At 36.4% G+C, this 21,899-nt stretch overlaps 2 protein-coding genes across 2 annotated transcripts in view; one reads left to right on the top strand and one right to left on the bottom strand.

Annotated features, from left to right (window-relative positions):
* LOC140750905 (uncharacterized) overlaps nt 1-21,899 on the bottom strand; it is a 62,097-nt gene that overhangs the window by 39,209 nt on the left and 989 nt on the right. The gene's annotated exons all lie outside the window — the stretch shown is intronic.
* On the top strand, nt 123-21,559 carry LOC140750906 (uncharacterized). The gene is made up of 10 exons (XM_073084637.1): nt 123-370; nt 16,407-16,522; nt 16,921-17,032; nt 17,480-17,577; nt 17,663-17,773; nt 18,097-18,312; nt 20,073-20,191; nt 20,426-20,522; nt 20,688-20,920; nt 21,271-21,559. The coding sequence occupies exons 2-10, from the start codon at nt 16,415-16,417 to the stop codon at nt 21,512-21,514; spliced, it is 1,338 nt and encodes a 445-aa protein (XP_072940738.1). The 5' UTR covers nt 123-370; nt 16,407-16,414; the 3' UTR covers nt 21,515-21,559.

Below are 21,899 nucleotides of genomic sequence, written 5' to 3'. Positions count from 1 at the left end.
AAAAGCGGGCCATAAACAATACAGTAATCAAGTTAGTTAGCAGCCCTAAGAGACGAACAATAATTAATAGAGAAAGGACCACTGCGTGGAAAACTGCTGAAAAGGCGCTCGAGGAAGGTTTCAGTGCGGAGGCAGGCGGGGAGGTGCGCGTACGCACGGGGCGTGGCCGCGCGCGCCGCCGGCCGCCAGAGCCGCTGCGGATGCTGCGGCGGACGCACCTGCCGCGCGACCACTCGCGACCACCGACACCAACAAGACGTGCGCGATACCGTCATACTTAGTCGAAATATTGTGACATGAGTGAGTGTTCAGTGGCAGTGATCGAATAACCCAACGAGAACCAGCCTCTGCGATTCGGGACCCACCCTAGGTCGGTAGCGCTATAACTTATCTCCTTATCACAGTGTTACATGTTTTGATTGCGCGCGCAATCTTCGCCGTGCAAATATTGTACTTACTCTTGTTAGTTAATTAGCATGCTCGCAATATTACTTGCACCGAATAATAAAATGAAATCCAAAACATTACACACTTATACACACGATCGAATGGAAAATATGTTATAAATTTATATAATTTTACGAATCACAAATAACTTTTTAAATGCCCCTACCTATTAAGTACTAGATTTAACTTAAGGCTACTAATGAGTTTCGGCTGTGAATATGATAAGCCAAAAAAGTTATTATTTCTCAGAATAAGAGAGACCGTGTACAGTAATCAATCATACAACTTTCCTCAGAATAAAAAAGCATGATAAGGGAGAAATTAGGACACATAAATTAAAAATATATGTAAGTAAATAGTATTACGATGTGTACTTTTCACTCGGATATGATCTGCATCTAGATATTAAGTATGCGCTTATTTGCACGATTAAAAGACTATAAACCTTAATATTATTATTATTTAAACAATTAATCTGACAACAACTAACAATTATCTGTTCGTTCGTTGTAATTTTCAGTATAGTTGGATTTTTTATTGGTTAACAAGACTGTAACGCAAAAATATACAATTAAAAAAAGCGTATTAAAATGGATATACATAACATACTTTATACTAAATGTATGGATCCTGTTTAAAAATCAGAGGCAGAGTCGCGAGCAGAACTTCGTTATAAATAAACTTCATAAAAATAATTATGACGAATAAAGCAAGAACCCGCACTTGACCGTGTTTCATGAATCTATTTGGTCATTCGCCTATTTATATTATTGTTCATATGACTATGTTATTTGCATTATTCTAAAAAATGTTACAAATCTATGTTTAAATTCAGTTTAAAATAGAACACAAGAAAATCCGTTAATTTGTACGAAGTTACTCGTATCTATATTGTTCACGAGACTTTTCAAAAGCAAATGCGAATCAGTTGTGTTGCACATTTATTCTTAGAAATACGATAACTACCCGTACATCATCAGGGACTGTCGTAAATTCCTTACTGACAAGACTCATTTCCTTTAGACAAGACAGACAAGTACTATTTATTGATAACATTTAATTCATAAAATTAATGTAAACGTACATGTGATGTTTACGTTATTCATAAGGTAACTTTACAGCTTACCATCCCTTTTAGTTAATTAAATATGTAATGTAAAAGAAATTATGAAAACAATAAATTTTGACATCATATAGCTAAAGAAAACAAATTTTGTTTATTCACGTACATGCATTTATATATACCTATATACATGTTTTGATTTTAAACATTAGGTACCTAAAACCTCAACAGATTTTAGATTAAAACCATGTGAAGCGCATTTTGGTGAACATATATCTTTTTATCTTTTAAATATTGTTCCTCATGTAAGCGACAAAGTGTCTTTATGAGAATAAAGTTCGTTACTATCTTAAGTCATTCGTGAAACATTAACATAGTAAAACATTCGTGAAGTATTATTTGCTCTATTCGAATATTTTTTGCAATGCACTTTTATGCAAAAACCGTACCGTAATACAAAACATTTATATATTCGGTACATATTTCGCATTTGTCAAAAGTAGATGCGTTGCTACTACATACTTTGTTTTAACATATGAGGTGTCGTTGGATTCGTCTAGAATAGTCTAGATTGTGGGAGTGATATAGGCTTCATATTTTCCTAATCCTTATAGTCTGTGGAAAACAAACACGTGGATTTATAGTTGAATAGTGGCCAACTAATGGGAGCAGTAAATATAAGCATGCGGCCAGTAATAAAATCATTGGATGTCAAACCTCTCATTTTAATACACTGCATCAATGCTAACGGTTGCCTTCTGATGACCGAACGGTTATTTATACCAGTGTTATATCATAACACTCATAACTGCCGTAGGTATTAAAATTATAACGTATTCCATGCTAATAATAAAATATTTATGGCAAATAATTTCAATACCTAGCGCCAGTAACGAACAACATAATTACTAAATAAAATTAAAATATGCACATTTAAAACGAACTCATATAAATGTCCGTCTATTATTCGCTATCAACTGTGGTTTAGTTCTATGGAACAACCTGTATTTTTCCTGTAATAGTGTCAATTAATTAGTATGCGCAGTAAAAATAATACTTAGTTCAATTTAATATGTTGTTGTTGGTGATTAAGAATAATAGAAGTTGAATAGTTAATATTTACAAGCACTATAAAACAGACATCGTTTTAATAAATATGTCTTGTAATCTTGTAAGTATATGTAATTATGTCAATGTTGCAAAATAAAAGATCATCGTTTTTCATCATGGCCGCTTACAATCATAACTGATTTTTTAATTTTATTTTATCACAACTTTTATAGACAATCGTGATCGCAACTAATTAATTTTGTGCAGATGGAGGGCGCTATTTTGTTACCAAGTAAATCGCATGAACATAAGATAGATCGCTCACGATTTCCTTTACAATTATTATACCAAAGCTTACCTATAAATTTAACTTTGTGACAGTAATCAATTCTTATTAGGTCAAATATCAGTATAAATTATAAGATTTTTTTTTGTTAATAAATATTAAAAATAATATTGAATTTTAGCCAAATATTTTAACAATGAGTTACGGTTTTAAAAAGGGTACTTTCATAGATACCTAATAAATTTAACGATAAAATCTTCCAAAAAAGACCGTTAAAACAGTTCATGTTTTTCTAGTCCCGATTATTATAAAATTGCAGACGGTTATCATTTAAATTGGCACATACAAGCATTATCAACATACTCGTATAACGGGAACCGAGGATCGATTGTGCTGATATACAATCGATCCTCGGTTAAGCGCTGATGCGCTTTGTGCATAAACACGGCATGCAGCGCGTGCAGCGTCATATCCGCGTGGCCTGGCAAAGCTCCGCCGCCACGGGATGTCATTACCGGCACCGCAGCTAAACACCAGTAGTTAGCCTTACACTACTTCACCACCGTGTATAATTTCAAGTATTAGACTACTTCACGAGCACATATAATTTTAAGAAAATTCCTCCAATGCGTGTTACGACATATTTAATTATTTACTAATGCAAAAGGATTTCAATGTCATTTCTTTAGTTTAAGTACAGGAACTAAAACATAAAAACACTGATTAATTACAGTTTTATAACAGTACCTACAGCGCTACTGTGCTTCGTATTGCAACGCATAATGTGACCGTCTCTACTTTCTACGTAGGACTCTATCCTTCTTGGGTCGTATGTAGCCGACTATTGACTCCAGTTACAATTTGACTTCTACAGTATGTATTTAATTACATTGCTTTTTTTTACAAATGTATACAAATCATTGGAACACGTATATAGATGTTAAGTCTTCGTACTACGACTGTATTTTACATTAAAATGCATACCTAATGCTTCTACATAAATAAATAAAAACGCAAGAGTTACTGTAGTTGGTATAATTTTATCATGGACTGCTTACTATTTCACTACAAGAAAAATGTTAGACCTTAGTCCACTGTAGGTACCTACTGGTCACGAGCGAATTGGTAAAGTTCACACACCTTTGAGAACACTTTGTTTTCCTTCAAGGTTGAGGCGGTGTGAACCTAAAAAATAATTTATAACTTGTAAAGTTGTAAGAACATGCGAAGCCTGGATCTCCAGTTTAAGAAACCAAGATCTTACCAACGTGACATCGCCACATATAATGACACATAAATCATTATGAATGCAAATCTTCTAATTGATAATAATGAATGCTGATAAACGCCGGATGCAAACAGTGTGCGAAGTGCCTATACTAATATTAATTTATCGGCCATTGCCTCCAGCTCCTGAAAGCTACTCGAATACGCTGGCCTATCATTGCTTAATGACGCGAGAGAAGTGATCGAGTGAAGGGCAATGCAAGAGTAAACACTCGTTAACGCGCCATGATGATTTCATACCGGTCAAGGAAACGTTTGTAGAAAAGCCTTCGACTGAACGTAAAGCTCGCATATTAAGCGTCAATGTTGCACTAATTACACATGTATTGAGATTTTGCTTCATTTACTATTCCTCGAACGAACATTTAAACGTGCGAAGTTTAACAATGATAACGGTTACGAATAGCGAAACGACGGAGATGAATAATTCCGCGTTGCGTACAATACGAAATCTAATTTTACCACGTATATTCCCGAGCTAGTCGTGCGACTAGCGAAATAATCGCAATAAGGCAAAGCAACGGAGGTGCGCTTGCAAACAGAGATCGCTTTAATCCAGTTTGTTTGTATTCTCCTTATGAGGTTCTACGCATTCGAAACCATTCAAGCGGTGTACTCGTATTGAATGAAACCAATTGAAGTTCACAAAGCGAATAAACAGCGTACATTCTTGTCGTTTCCTAAGATGGAATATTGCCAACTTTTACTTCAATAAACGGTGAACACAATATAGCTTAGTTATGTGGTAGATTGAAGCGTCGCTAAGGGCTCGCCTTGAACACCTATTGGGCAAGTAACTGATTGCAAATGTTACCGCGCGACGACTTCATTTGTCATTTCCCTTTTAATACGCCTCCGTTAACACTTCCATATTACGAGTATTCAAGCACCAAAAGGTCCGAAAAATAATTTACTAAAGAGTGAGAGTACCGGCAATAAATTACGAATTACTTACAAGGTTGTAAGTCATATTTGTAATTAACCATTAATTTCACAAAATGTGCGAAACATAGTAATTATGTATTATAGCATTTGAGAGTCCAAAACTATTAATGTTGATAATAGGAAATGTTGAAATGGTTTAATGTTAGTATGTAGAAATTCATTAAGTCGTAAACACTCATTTCCTAAGCTTGTTAGGTACAGAAATAATAGACACAAGTAATAAACACACATAAATAAGTTATAAGTTCTTATATTTATGTACTATACACAAATTATTCGCCAAGTACGAGTCGAACTCGCACATGGAGGCTTCGGTCCCACCAAATGTTCATTATATTTTACTTATTTTTATAAAATAACCATATTAAAATGTGTTTTATTTGTCTTATTTGTATTTTTATAATAGCAGTTATAGTAGTAAACGGATTGTAAAAATTTCAACTGTCTTCCTAGTACGGTTTAACAGTTAGATCGAAAAATGCCGAAAAATATCGGTTTGTGGTATGAAGACCCCTTTAATATTCAACTTTATTTTATTTTTAGTATTTGATGTTATAGCGGTCACCATTATGCAACCTCTGTAAACATTTCAAGTGTCTTAGTACAAGGGTTCCCTTTTTTACCCTTTGGGTACGGAACCCTAAAAGATGAAAAAATGTAGAGCGAAATCTATTATTGAATTGGACAAAATAACGCGATGAGCACTCAAAATTTGTATGGCAAGTTACGGTATACCTTCTTATCCATCAAAAGAAAATTGGCTTCTGGAACCTTTAAATACCTATATTTAAAAAAAAAAATTTAAAACTTTAACTTGCTCTAAAAGAATCATTCGTTGAACGGTCCAACAAGCACGCGACGCATTACCCTACGTCCGCAGTTGTTGCGGTAGGCGCAAGGTGCGGGCGCTGGGGGTTTAGATAATAAAGGTGGTATGCGTGTCAAGCGGACAAACAGGCAACAAGTAGTCAGTGGTGCTCCCGTAGCACAAGTGCGTTGTATTTGTCGCGCGCAAACAATGCTCCCGGCACGATGCACGGGCGCGAGACAGATAATATAGCTCTGACACTCAGATAAAAAATATAGACTTACCGTCTCGAAAGAGAAATTAAAGCATAGATACCAAATTGTCGGTGCATGTGCATAGTACAGACGCAAGCAAATAATGTCGATTGCATTAAGTACGAAGAAGAATCTCGGCCGAAACGTTACCTTATTGTAAGATATAAGACGCGTGAAAGATAAAACTACAATGTTATCGTACAAAAACCCGTAAAGGATAACTATCACGTAAAAAGATTTACAACATTAGCCATGGTGTACAGTAATTCGCAAAAAGCAAGTTTAGCTTTGACCTTTAATAAAATGTTCAGCGAGGGACATTGTCTTCCTTTTTTCATCCGGGCCGAACATATGAACAAATACCACTTGGTCGTAATAAAAATATTTTGACAGCGTAGATATCACAAAACTACTTCAGAGTATTTGAATAAGCCGGGAACCAGTTAGGTTGGAACAATTATTGTACGACTATATTCACTAAACGGACAGGGCAGCTGTTAAATTGTACCGCCAGGGACGTCATGTTGCATAATTAATAGTATATTAACTATTTTACAAATACAATTTAATGTAAACAAATCAAGACAAGCTCTCTTAATCTTTCTGGGAAAGTATTTTTTCCAATGGTACCCATATGGGTAGATTTACCTTTATGAGTTTTTCAGGCGCAATCTAGACAAAAGCTTTGACGGCCACCCCATACCCAATGATAGTAGCATTGCTCAGCAAACGTAAAAAAGAAAATAGTCATGAAAATACGCCGATTGTAATAACCAAGTAAGTGCACGTATTTAATATCCGTAACTTTTTAATGTTCTGTACCAAAATACTCTGCTATTGGTACGTATATAGACATAAACAAATATTTGAACAAATACTTTGCTCACACATTTGAACACTTATTTGTTTAATTTTTTTAACATGTCACACATGTCATGGTCTCCTAGCAAGTGGACATTGCGCATGTGTAGCAAGCTTCGCACATGCATATTTAAAGTTTGAACGCTTTAATGTGCGCTCGAAAATCCGACTCCAAATGGCAAAGTGTTTGTATTTTAGCGTAAATTTTTTGAGACGGTATCCACACAACACAACCACGCGACACATCTGTACCACGAAGTTATAAGCGTCTATTAATATTAACCGATAGATGATTTGGTCGCATTCTCGATTTGTTACTAAAACTTGATCCGCAAATTGATGGTGGTACCGTTGAAACGATATACCCAAATTAGGTTGAATGGTTTTCCTTATAAACTACATTTTATAATCTGGTAATATATAGCGTGGAGAGGTTTTTCTACATTAGTTATGGTCGAGGATTAAATAATTTACGTCGATATAGGCTACCCGGATAAATCGTTACAGTATTAACCTCAAATTGATTCAAAACTTGGCAGGAAAATTATCGTTTTCGTCTATAAATTTAGCTGCGTTGATCGTATTATCATGTTAGTTTAATAATATTATGAAACAGCTTTACTTCCTATGTTCAAAGTGAAGTACTTTTGTTTTCCTAACCTCCTTACTCCCTGTGTAGTGTGTATCAGCCGTGAGACAAGAGAAAGTACATTTACTTATATTTCGTAACTTACGTTTGAAACACGAAAATCAATAGTGCCTAAGAATCGCAAATCTCCAAGTACGTGTATTTACGCTCATTGATGAAATGTATAATTTGTCGCCACACATTAAAAATACATTAAATAATTGTGTTCATAATATGTGAAAAAAACTATTAAACCTAATTTGGGTATACGGGTTCAATGGTAGGTACCTCATCAATCCTCAGATCAAGGTTTAGTTATACATTGAAAGTGCAAGCCATATTCGTCTGGCCGCTTAATGAAGGGCTGGTAATTTATAAAAGGTAACCGGTTCGTAAAGTGCTTAAGGTTCTGTAGCGGAACTGTATCGCGAATCATATGCCAAGATAAGCAAAATGAAGGTCGTTCGGTCCTTACTTCGTGGATGGGTTACCGCTAAATTTCTTATAGCTAAGTAGTTAAAATCTTATATCTGTTTAACATCTTTACAATCTTCGACGTTGATACTTCATTGTTGACGGTCGTGTTTGCTATGGCAGTGTATTGTGCAGGTGTACTGCAAATTTCGTCAATGTGCTCGTTCTTCTGCTAGTCTGAGGCACTCTTGTGAGTGTGACACACTTCACGGTTAAATACTTTTATTAATCAGACCATCAGACCGATGGTCATCCTTGAGGTATTTTCGGCTCTACTTCCAGACGAACTAAAAAGCATCAGAACGAAATATTGTCCGTAAGTCCAGAAACGAATACTGTACCAATTTATTGAATTATACTGTGAAAGTAACGATAGGACATTAAATACAAAGTTACTGTTTACCATGAATTTTAGTACCAGCCCTAAATAATATTTAGTGTATCGCTTTGTTATCCTCTTTAAATAACCTGCTTACTGTAAAAGAGTAGTACCTACAGACTTCACACGGACAAGTAATGAACGAAAAAATGTTTAATGTACAGTACATTAAACGTTTTGTGATAGGCATACAAACAACAATTTTATTTTTATACATCATAGCTAAAACTAAATACATACCTAACATGTGACTTAAATTTGCACCTAAAACTGTTATCTGAGAAAGACGGTTCTATATCTTGTCTCTATGTTAATTCAACCAGAATCATGCTAATATGGTAATTAAGATAATGTCACTGCGAAGCCGGTTCGCTAGCATTCGACATTAAATTACGCGGTCCTGAGAGCCTGCGCTCGCGTCGAGATCACGACCGCGACACTACACTTAATAACGAACTGAGCTTAAGAATAACAACACCTTTAATTTTATCAGACCATTATAATAATTACAATAAACGTCTCACTCATATTTCCTAGAATTCTTCTTATTCACACGAACGCTCGAAGAAATATTCAGAAACACCAATAACCCAGAATAGATATATTCATTTATCATTCAGACGTATACCAATCCGGAAATTGAACCCGGAACCCTTTGCATGGCACAGTGGCATCATGCCGAATAATTTGTCAATGTTTCTAAGTTGTTATTTGTCATTTAAAACCCTTGAGCCGGGTGCTCATAAAACTAAAGCCACCGACGACGCCAACTTGCATAATGACGTGTAATGCGCGGTAAAATAAAGCTTTTAGCCCTAATTCCCTAAGGAATGCGTTTCTCGAAATGTAGACGAATGAAAAATCAAACGCATTCCAAACTTAAAGCTTATTATATCCTGGCGGTTGTATACCACTTAAATTTTGGGGCATTCTGTGTATTATCTTTTATGGCGTATTGTTTTAAGGTTCTTTTACCAAGCCAGCTTTAACGAGCCCAGACAATGAACCTGACGAGTGTTGACCCCCTTGACATGGCTCACACGCAACTCTGTATACAACGCCTATGAATCAGCTACCTTTATATTCTTCAATTTTTAAGCAAGTAAACAATGACATCATCTTCCAGTACCTCACCATTAGCCAGATGTTAAAAAAAACTCGATTTACCGGAAAACAGTTGCTTGACTGCATTTTGACACAACTTATCAAACAATATTTCCTCCTAATTCACCTTTGTCGGTGCAAACAGATTCTTCGTTATTATTTTAAGGCGTTCAAAACAGACTGAAGCTCTAACAAATTGAATTAAGCAATAGGTATTGCTTCAAGCTGATTCGTTAGATAAGCTGGGAAGAGGAGACGGGCGGGCGGCGCGGCATCGCTCGCCCGCTCGAAAAGCACACTCGGCCCCAGATTAGAGCCACTCTGATATGCAGTCCCGACGTTGCACAATTCGAGGTTCAAGCGGCCTGCTGGGATACTTTGCGGCATTTCCATGTTTGATAATACGATAAGCGAAACATGCGCTATGTCTTTTTATTGCTGCGTTGACATAACAGGTACAGATGGTGCGTACATCCACATTTAAACCAGTTGTAAATGAGTTGATAAATAATGAGATAGCCATGCAATGGCATATTTAACAAGGTTCCTATTTAAATGCAACTAATTTTAAAAGTTAAAATTTTCGATCTTAAAACCTCTCAGTGTTGCTACAGCAAGCGAGTTCGGGCCGTTATTAAATGTAAATTTATCATATTTCAATGAAACGATCTATTGAAATAGCCTATTACGTTAACAGTGCGAGTATTAAGTATTAATTTGTGTTAGCCCGCGGCATCTCACGCTACAAGCTAAGTACATATGTTTGGGCGCCATTAAAACTTTGGATGGATCCACTTTTCTCTACGGCACAAGTCAAAGCCAATGAGGCAAATGGTAGTAAATGGGATAATGAGAGTATAGTGGTTATTAAACATCGTGCGTAATGTAATTGCTAAACAGCTGAAGTCACGCAACAACTCTACGTGAAGAACGTAATTTCACATATTTAAAGGGTCGTTTCATTAATCGTATGTAGATACGGATAAGAAACAATCTTAAAACGTTGTTTTTTATTTAAGAATAAATAATATCTATGATGAAACTATCAAGTAAAGTATTTTCTATTGAGACTTTATTCAGCAATAGATTTGAGTTACGTCGAAAATAAACACAAAACTCGACATGTAACATTTGTTTTCAAATAGGAAATTACTTGATCGATAGACCGTTAGGGACTCTTTAGTCATCAAACATAGTTGGAGGTATCATCTGATAGCCACCCATGTCGCCAGTGAAGTCGAAGCTTATGACTGGATTTGGCCAATCGGTACAACTAGCCGCCGACCACTTGGCGGCCGGTCCGCGCCGCCGCGCCGTCTGCCGCGCCAATATAACCCACTTTCAAACACCTCTCGTAATGAATGCCATTACAACCACTGTGATTGTAAGCACTAAACCTGTTTAATAAAGTAATAAAACGTAACGTACATCAACAAATGGGAACCAGGTATTTATTCGGCACTGGAAGCCTAAATACCCAATATTATTGATTCTAAGGTGTAGATATACAGGCATCGAATCCGGATTCAAAAGTTTTTGAAAATGGACATCAGTTTGAGACATATTGCCATTTATGTACTTGAGATAATACACTTTAATAACAGTTATAGTAAAGTAAACCAATTTAATTAAAATAAAAAATGCTCTAAGGAAACACTCTACTGAAAAGACTATAGCTCTGTCTAATTTCTAATACTACATGAATGTTATTAATACTACAACATAAATGTAATTACATGAATGTTATATGTTATATATAAGATATAATGTTAACTACATTACAAAGCGGGTATATATTTTTATTAGTAATAGAGAAAGACAATAAAATAATAGTGAATAAACAAGTAAACTAAGATAAATAGCACACCTACACACGTTCTAAAGGTGATTCAACTATCGTATGGAAGGAAACGAGGACGAACAGTGACACGACCTAACAAAGACTGATAACGCGATCTAGGGCCTACGATCATTCTTAGATAGTTTCAACGTTCACTTATTATAGCTGTCCCAGGAAAGTTATTACCCGGACAATTCTATTTCAATTTTAATTAATAAGACATATTTCGTTCAGTCAACAATCAACGTTGAAGAGTGGGCGTTCTTGAATATCATTTTAAACATCTGACAGAGGTTGGACTTGATGACATGCTATACCCCAAAGGGATTTACGTTACACCGACGGAAGAATTAATTAGGGATATTTTTTCTTCAAATACCTACACGACAGCAAGAATTACATGGTTCAAAAGAGGCACAAGACCGGTAGAGCTTGTCCACCGCCGCCGTTAAATATTGGAATTCATCTCAGGTGGTGAGTCATGAAATTGCAACATAGCGCAAATTTATAATCAGCTACCCGACGACATTCCACGAAGTCCGCGTAGTGGCTGCAGGTAAACTTCGCAGTGACATAGCCCCGCGGCCAACCGACCGATTACCGTGCGATGGCAAACAGAAACACCACAACCGAATTCCAACGAAAACAACCGGTCGCATACTAATTAATGTCCTTGTTACGGATATAACCTATTTGTTACAAGAATATCCGCAGTAATGTTTATATAGCTTATTTTTTAAAATTTCATTTACAAACAAGTTCCACCACAAATGTTTAACTGGCCCACTTTCCTTGTCTATGGTGTTCGATATGTGGGCACATAAAACGCTATTATGATGTAAAAGCGACACTAAAAGGACTTAACAACCGACGATGTGACTTAATCTGCTATTTATCTTTATTAAAATCTACGACCTCCATAATCTTGACGCACCCGTTGGGTTGGGCGGTTCAGTGCGGATTATGATTTTCTCGCATGTTGTATCTTTATTAAGTTGTATTTAATTGTAATATTATACAATTATAAAATGCACAAGCGTCCAATAAAAATGTGACTAAAATAATATAGTCATTTATAATATACTAGTTTTTGCCCGCGGCTTCGCCCGCGTTTAAAAGAAAATAATATGAAATACTAACATACATAAAACTGAAAATTCGTAACTTCATTGGAATGGCCATCTGGCGAAAATTGGTCGTACCAACTCTGAAACCTTCGTGGGCTCATGGACATGGACATGAACTTTGCTGAAGATCATCACTTGATCAAATGCATAGTTTACGATTCAATTCTTACTAATATCGATTAAAATAATCGATTTTTTTGGTCCAAAAGATCGATTCTCCGATTAATCGATCTTAGATCGCCATCCCTAGTTCCCGTGGGATTTCCGGGATAAAAACTATCCTATGTCCGTTCTCGGGTCTCAGACTATCTTGGTACAAAATTTCATTAAAATCGGTTCAGTGGTTTAGGCGTGAAGAAAAGACAACCAGACAGACAGACAGACAGAGTTACTTTCGGATTTATAATATTAGTAAGGATTATTGTATTGCAACTTTTCGTAAGAAGAGATACTCAGATTGGATGATGTTAGCAACGACATAAGAGATTCGTTAGGGGTTGCGGGTGGTCGGCTTTAAACATACGAAGGATTTTGATCTAATAAAAAAAAGTATTTGGACATCATCCGCTCCTACGTTTAATTTAACAACGGAAGCCGCATGACTCGGCAGGAAAAAAAATTCAGATTAATTTCCACTGTTGTATCCAAACGTTCAACCTTATGAGATGGATTGGTTTAAAATGTGAGAACTTGAAAATAAACAATGTAAGAGCAAAAAGGCATCTTAGAAATAAACGTGATCTCACCAGGAAGCTCATCTACACAATAGGACAAGGGAAGGACGTAAAGGCCAATGACTTTCGTAGAAACTAATAGGTACATCTCTATTTAGAAAGACTGAATATTTCCATTTCGTCGTGTTTTCTTTACTTATAACTCTTTAGGGTTAGACATTATTTATAGCTTATTGTAACATGCGGTTCGATTCGATGCGGAAGTTTTGAAATAAAGACAGATATGGTTAAAAAAAGTTATAATCGTTATGGATTATTAAGAAATATAAATTACATCGAATGCCTTGTAATCCTAGCTAATAACAATTATAAAACATCAATTGAAAAACATGATATGATTAATTCCAGAACAAAATCATTACACAATAAATATTTATGTACTCACAGAGACACTCGCTAAACCTTCAATGATAAGCCGCTTTATTAATTCATGAGATGAGACATACATATTACTATGTACTGCACACGCATACGAGACAGTTAATGATGCTATATTGGAAGCCGGCGTCATAATAAAAAACAACGAAAGCGTCTTGCACCTGGAAGTGAGCGCCAGCCGCCTTGGCTCGCCTCCAGTCCCACTGAACTTTGACAAGGAGCCCGCTGCAAATTGCCACCGCACACACACCGCACTTACTTATGTCTCTCCTTCCTGGATTTCAGGAAATACAACGTTGCAGCAATCAAAACAGAAATAGTTCGCTTTAATAAACTATTTTTATACTCAACTATAAATAAAAATATCAAGGATAATAATCACGAAAAGACGAGCCGCATATACGCAATTTTGGAAAGGTTCATTGCACCGCTTTAATATGTAAATTATCTTTCCAAATTCTTATTCGCTCTAAGCGTTTATTAGTAATAAAAATAAAATGGATATTAGCGTTTATAGCCATCGAATTAAACATGCAAACATCAACATTGGCATAACTTTCAACGAAGCTCGGGTAGCGGGTACTCGCTTGACAAGGAGATACATTGCTTTCTTTATCGATTTTTAAATATACAGGGCGCCGCATCTCATCTATTATCATTACACATAATTATTGTATCGATCTTCAGTGACGGAATGAGACTTTAGCTTTTATTATTTAAGGCCGGTGGTCGAGGTTGTTTTGTGTATGCGTTGATTTGGGGTCTGATCGGTCGTCGATTAACAGAAGTGATACACATCACACGGGGTCGAAGCTGTGACTAATCGTATCGCTTAACAAAATGAGCCGACCGACCGTCTACGTGCCAACCCGTTGCCAACACCGTCAACCCGTAATTTATTCCACATAATTAAACACTAAATAAATTTTGCCGTTGCCATTAAATAGACTAAAATAACTGCAAATAGAAATAAGCACAACTCGGTAAGAACCTTGTTATGTATTAAAAACAATCACAGCATATAGAACCTGCTACATTCCATATAAGATATAATCTGAGAGCATGACTGACGTTATAATAGCAAGACGCAGCAGGATTACGCAACACCATGAGGTAGACGAAAGGGCTGATGAAAGGCTGACCTCAGACGCGCGTGGGCGCAGTTCGACAATGATAATCCGACTACCCGGGGTCCACGAACTGCACCGGAATGCAAATAAATAGATGCACATAAGCAGGACGAGAGAACACACCTGTCGTTGATCGGTGGAATAAACAATGCATGTCAACACGCGCCTAGAATGACGGAACGCCTCGTCTAGTCACGATCGAGTGGGGGTTTTCTTCCGGAACGCTTTATTGATCTTGAGACTGAAGACGTTAATGTTTAATTGCATTTCTCAAATATTTGCCTGATAAAACGCTTCCTCGTCTGTCGGTAGTAAAATTCTGAAATGCCTTTTATATTGATGTAGCGATGTGAGTGAGATTGACCCGCTTAGCCGACTTCAATGGAGCTATAAAACGCATAAATTAGATGAAAAGCGGAACTACTTTACTTTTGGCAAAAGCGGACTAGTGCCACTATAACCGCTTGGGATATCAATGACCCCGGCTGCGAGACATCCCACCGCGTTTGTTTAATAATACGAGAGAACGTTGCCCACAAACAAAGGAAAGTAAACCACAACAAACCAATCATTTGGTACACTACTTAGCTTTCGTAAAATTTTTGACGTTCATATAATTTCAGCAGAAACACTGCAGTTTCAATTATCGAACCCATAAATCAAAAAAATCGAGTATAAGCAAATTATTCATCATGGTATTCTCTCAGTTAAAATGTGTTTTTTTCGTCATAATCATCAATCATTATGTTTATACTTTAATTACCTTGTGTCAGGTTCCGCATTATCTCGTAATTTCGTTTTTTTTGCGATAAATAATTCTATATTTTCTTCTTGTTCGTGTAATTAAACTCGCACAGTCGTTTACATTTAAATCAGGATGATAACTAAATTTAAGCTTAGAACTAAGTGTCGATATATCAGTAACCCATTTAGTTTGACCACATGCTATTAAAGTTAATATGATGTACGTAAACACCACAAACTCACCGTTTCGCTCGAATTTCGTGTAATCGGCTGGCAGAGCCGTGGTCGCGGTTGCATCTCTCAGTGTATCCTGTCTTACAACATTCTATAAAATTAATAAGCGGATCTGCTGTTCTTTCATTAGGAAACGGAAAGATTAATATATAATGTTATACCTAATGATGTATGTAGGTCTATAAAACAGCAACTATTTTCTTACAAATTACACAATTCACTCATTAATGGTTTACTGATTTTGTGATTATCGTTTAATGTTTTTGATCAAGTATTGTGTCATTTGGATGATGTCCCAACTATTTAAATTATGTTTCGGGCTTACTTTACCACATTTGTTAAGTGGCGCTGCATTTGGCAAGTATAGCGTAGGACTACATTATTTTATATTAAACTTTGCTTAATGATATCGCTAACTAATGAATGTGAATCGGACTCTCTAACGAACGACCCTTTGAACGAACGACCTTTGAAACGACCTCATACATGAGGCATACGTATCGTTCAAAAGCAGAGAGCCAGAACTACCCAATGGTAGTTCCTGTAATATTTTGTGATGAAAAGACATATTAATTGATGTATAACATACACTTAATGTTTTCTAGTAACTATAAAAATACTGGTACATTTCAGACAGGGCGATGCTAAGAGCGGCCGTGGCGGCGCTCGCGTGCCTGTGCCTGGCGCGCGCTTCGCCCGCCGAGCCGCACGGACTGCGTGCTTACGCGCAGAACACCTACAATAACAAGGTATACCATGCCCATATTTAGCAGTAACTGATAAGTTGTACTGCTGGCCACTGAACAAATATTGGCTCTGCTGAGGTGCAGGTGTAATAATACCATAAGAAAAGACTTAAGGACCATATTAATTCCCATTAGCCGCTAACTCCGACCACAATTGAGATAATTGTCCTTAACAGGCTAGGCTCTAATTCGATTAATCAATATGCAATATTGTTAAAAACTACCACTGAGATAAAGTCACTACAGGATAAAGATGCTTTTTATTTTACTGTGGCCTTTTGTGGTCAATGTTAAATAGTTTTCTGTATAGCTTTCGAAGAAGCTAGGAATGCATTTACCTAATAGGTACGTTTTGTGAAGAAACAACTTTTCTCTATTAATCATATGAATTCACTTTCCAGGATTTAGCCAGTATATTAGCAAGTATAGACGAGAGACTACGAGTGCTGGACACCATAAGCGCAGTGCAAGTGAAACAGGCGCGGCGCCTCGACGTCATACAAGACAAACTGGGTAAATACAACACGGGTAACGTAATCCTGCCGAGATCGAGCTCAGAGCGAGCACGTGCGGCGCGGCCGTTGACGTGAACAAAACGCTTCCAATATGTTATTGCTTAAAATCGACAAACGTATCACAATTTCGCGTCCTGACCTACATTGCATGCTTGCACCCAAACTGACATATTTCCCAATAATAACAATGAGTCACGGCACGGCAATCATGATCTTACTGTGTCATATCCTATTTTAGAATCCGTGCGTTATGTCAAGTTTCGAAATATTACTCCCATATATCATTCGCAATTAGACAAACGGGGCAGTGTCCAATCAATTGCACGCAGGATCCGGCTACAGCGGAACAGAGCTACTGAATTGTATAAATTAACATGGTGGACGGGGACACTTTGAGATAAGCAATGTAAATAGGAAGCTCTAATAGATTTCTAATTGCCCGCAGACCGCGTGGAAACAACGCTGTCATTGAAACTGGAGAGAGCACAATTGGCGGCGGAACGATTAGAACATCGGCTGCATATGCTTCAAACAAATGTGCAGGTTTGCTTTCTTCCTAGTATTATTATAAAATATGTGATGTTATTCGAAATGACACTAAATTATTAAACTTTGAATTTATTTTCAGTCTTCGATCAAGGAGAGCAGCGACAAAATAGAGAAAAGTCAGACAAAATTTACAGAGATTGCTCAAAACTTGACGAATCATATAAATTCGCATACGCATTTACTAGAAAAGGTAAAATTGAAATGTTAAGGTAACATTTTTAACATTTATTTATTATTAAATCGAGCTTAGCAAAAGACAATAATGCTTTTAAAATCGTTATATCATTATAGGGAAAGGCTAAGATGTCTATTGCCTTGCCAATGTCAATTGTCAATTGCCTTAATATTACCTACATATAACTTTTCACTCACTTTATTAACTAATTTTGTAGTCGGATCAAAAAAAAACTTTAGTCCATTTTGAATTCGGTCAAAGGCCATGGATTAAATATTCAAGTTCAGGAATGGATATCCGTTTATGGATTTCTATATACCAATGTTTTAAATGTGAAGGTGAACGGCGCATATGCTGACACGTGGCGGCGAGGTTTACTGCTGGAGTCGCTGGTGCGAGACGGCATGTCGCTGGTGAACGCCACGCGGCGCGAGCTGGCCGACGGGCTGCGCGCGCTGGCCCGCCGCCAGCGGGACGCCCGGCTCTCCTCCAACGACCTGGAGGCGGCCTTCTCAAAGCGGCTCAACGACAACACTTACAAGATCGACCTAAAGGTAATTTGCCTACGTATATTCGCGTCTGCTGTCCACATCGATCGAAGCGAGAAACTTTCATAATTCATAACAAAATTACTCGCCGAAACTCGAAGGCCGAAACAATAAAAATGTTCGTGTCAGCGCGTCGCTACTTTAATCTAATTTAATATCTATATTGTGACATGAACGAAGTTAAACATGTGCTATGTGCACATGTTTAACTTCGTTCATGAAGATACTAAAACGGTGAGTGTGATTTTATATATGCCAACGTAACACTCCAATTACTGACTGACATACAAACTACAACTGGTGCAACAGATAAGGATAATGTTACCACTACACAGTACAACCATCAACAGAATTACAAGCAGCGAGTAGGAAGCACGCAGTAGGACGTTGGCAGCGCGCCAATGTCGCCTATGTAAGGCGCGGCTCTACGGGCCGTGCCACCCTGCGTGAAGAACTTCGACACTTTCCATTCATTTCATACTAAATATTTACTTTTTCTTTTAACCTAACAAAATTTAATTACGCCCCGAGCGGCACTTTTTTAGGGTGCGGCAAAATGAGTATTTCATGAGAAATACTCATGAGAAACTTTTTTTTTATTTTCCTCTTTTCATTGGACGGCAAAGATAACATCCGCCTTAGAAGTCTAAAATTCACGATACACCACCAGTATACCACTTATACACAGACAAATCTGTAAAATTCATATTTTAAATAATAAAAGCAACGGTACTGCTGCAACACTTGCCGTGTGCACAGACCTTTAAATAGCTTACTCGGCCAGCATAACAAGCTTACAAATTCAATCAGAAGGTAACTGATCGAATAGATAACATTTAACCGAACCATAGCATAAGACACAACATGAACTAAACATTATGAAACCTTCAAACGAATTACGAGCAGCAGATATAAGATGATATCACATACATATGTAAAGCTCTTGGGGCTTTACATTTCAATAAACACATTGGCTCAAGGCCTACAAAGCTCAATAAGCAACTATCAGCTGATAAATATCAATCATCTAGGCATTTAAGTTATGAATGGATTACGAATTCAATCAAAGACACTAATATGATTTAGGTATGCCGTATGTATGTATATATTTAAATGTTAGTAAGTTATAAAAATAAAATTTTTTTTAGGTATGCCGTTAGTAATAAATAATAATCAATCTTATCCAATTTTTGTCTACAACTAATAAATCTTTATAAAATTATAACGTTTAAACTTCCGCGTCCTTTTTGTATTCCAATATTTATCAATTCCATTAATTATCATTTACTAAACGGTGAAGGAAAACATCGTGAGAAAACCGACATACCTGAGAGATTTATAAAAAAAATCTCAAAGGTATGTGAAGTCTACCAATACGCACATGGCCAGAGCGGTGGATCTAATCCTTCTCATTATGAGAGGAGACCCGTGTCCAGCACTGGGACAGTAATGGGTTGTTGATGATTTAATATTCCAAAATAAACGCTAACTCACCGTTGCTATTACACCTTTACAGTAGAAAAGCTGTTGTCAATGTTGGTAGGACTAGTACAGAAAGGAACCCCATTGCCGTTGATAAGGCTATTCATCTCGTCTGTTCGTTCGCTCATTCGTATATTTCTCTACTTTTAATTGCTATTTCCTACTATAAAAGGATTTGATTGTAAAAAGAATGGATTGAGTCATGTGGAGGATATTACAATTTTATTTTAAAAATAGGGGCTACCGCAAGCAATTTATGTGATATAAAAAACTGTATATTTCAGATGCAAGAGGTGTTAGAAACACAAAAGCGATTCGTGGACTCGTGTCAACGAGTGCAGCTCGACGACCCGACACACGTGGCAGACGTGCTGGATAGACTAATAGACTCTTTGATCAACAAGTATGTAAAATTGACCATTGAATCCATTGCACTCACATAAATTTAAATTGAAATTCCAGGCATTAAGCCTTGTCTGATTATATTTTATTTGTACGATCTCGTACATAAAAATACCTAATATTTTACCTATGTCGACCAAAATCACAAAAAGGGTCTTCAAATTCAGACAGGATGCACACGTGGAGACCTACTTACTAATTTATTAATTAATTAAACATTGATTTTACATCACAGGACAGCCGCAACGTTCCGTGAACTGCAAAATATACAAGATACTATGCGTAACCACGACACTAAGATGATAAAGATTCTAAGCACCAGACCAACACAGGTAATAAAAAACTTTTTACGTTTTATAACAATTTCATGACAATATATATTATAAAAAAGTGAATTAAATTTTGTTTAAAAAAGCTTGTAATAAACCTTGTCTATGTTATCATAATTAGGTATACTATCCAGAAACAATGTCTTCTCACACATTTGTATGTTTCAGACTGACACAAGTTGTAGAAAACTTGAAACTATGTTCCGTAACGCATCTCATACAACTTTCAACGAAAAGGAACTACAACAGCTCACAGAGAAGTTCATAGCTCTAACTAACCGAGCTGATGCCGCGCTACAAAAATTAGAGGCCCGAATGAGCGACGACTTAGATGAGCCCGCCCCTGCCTCCGACGTTACTGCAGCAGCGGATAGACTCCTTAAAAAATTAAATGGAATTAAGTAGGAAAATATTACTTTCATATTTATTTCGCGTAAAAATACATAGAAATTAATTACGCAATTTTTATTAAATTATATACTTTACATTAAAACCAAGATTCATTAATATTACAATATTTAACTAATATCAGTACTTAAGTAATAAATAGTTAATATTAAAACATTTTCAAGTCCTAAATACATCGAGACAACTTGCTAAACTTAGATTTGCACACTTGATATAAATAGAATACTAACACTAGATATAACATATTGATTTAAAAAGTTAAGCATCACTACATAAGTATGTTGGTTCTTGTGAAAAGTAACATTTACTGATCTCTTTTAAGTAAGGCATTATCAATTTCCAGAAGTGAAGAAGGTTCTCAGGAGGATGATGACTGGGAGGAAGATGAACAAGATACTAGATACTTCGATGACAACAGCAGCATGGATGACTTCACGGACGAAGACCAAGATATCTTTATAAAAAAATCCCCTGAGAGTAACAAGCAAACTACAGAGCCTGCTGTGATCAGGCCAACACACCGGAGACATCTACACAAACACCCTTATGACAGGGGTCCTAGTTGGAAAAGCATGACCACAACATAAACCTAATGTTACTTATATTAAATTTATAATACAATAAATAAACAAGCCAGTGTTTTAATTCAATTAATATGAAAATGTTAGTTATTACACTTTAAAAAAATATAATGTTTACATTACATGCAAACATTACAAATTAATCCACATCCTGAGAGGTTTTCATGACATACTTAAATGTGTATCTGTGCTGGCTAACTGGCATATGAAACAACCATCTTAGGACATGGAAGAACTGCACTGAACTGCTTACCTCATATAGATATTATTTTACCCAGTGCTAAGGTTCCTAACTACTGCCTTAAATGAATGCATCCCAGTAATTTATAAAATATAATAGAATAATATATAAATTTATTTTCAATTTACCTGTTGTTTCTGTCACCACTGC

Source organism: Epargyreus clarus, unplaced genomic scaffold, assembly GCF_041222505.1.
Source record: "Epargyreus clarus isolate Ecla_fem2 unplaced genomic scaffold, WU_Ecla_fem_2.2 ptg000021l, whole genome shotgun sequence".
NCBI lineage: Eukaryota > Metazoa > Arthropoda > Insecta > Lepidoptera > Hesperiidae > Epargyreus > Epargyreus clarus.
Note: the sequence above shows the minus strand (reverse complement) of the source record. Positions and strands in the feature narration are given on the sequence as shown.

Coding starts and splice junctions, on each gene's coding strand:
- LOC140750906 (XM_073084637.1), top strand. CDS start 16,415: ATGCTAAGAGCGGCCGTGGCGGCGCTCGCGTGCCTGTGCCTGGCGCGC. Junction 17,578..17,662: donor TGCTTCAAACAAATGTGCAG/GTTTGCTTTCTT, acceptor ATTTATTTTCAG/TCTTCGATCAAGGAGAGCAG. Junction 17,774..18,096: donor ATACGCATTTACTAGAAAAG/GTAAAATTGAAA, acceptor TTAAATGTGAAG/GTGAACGGCGCATATGCTGA.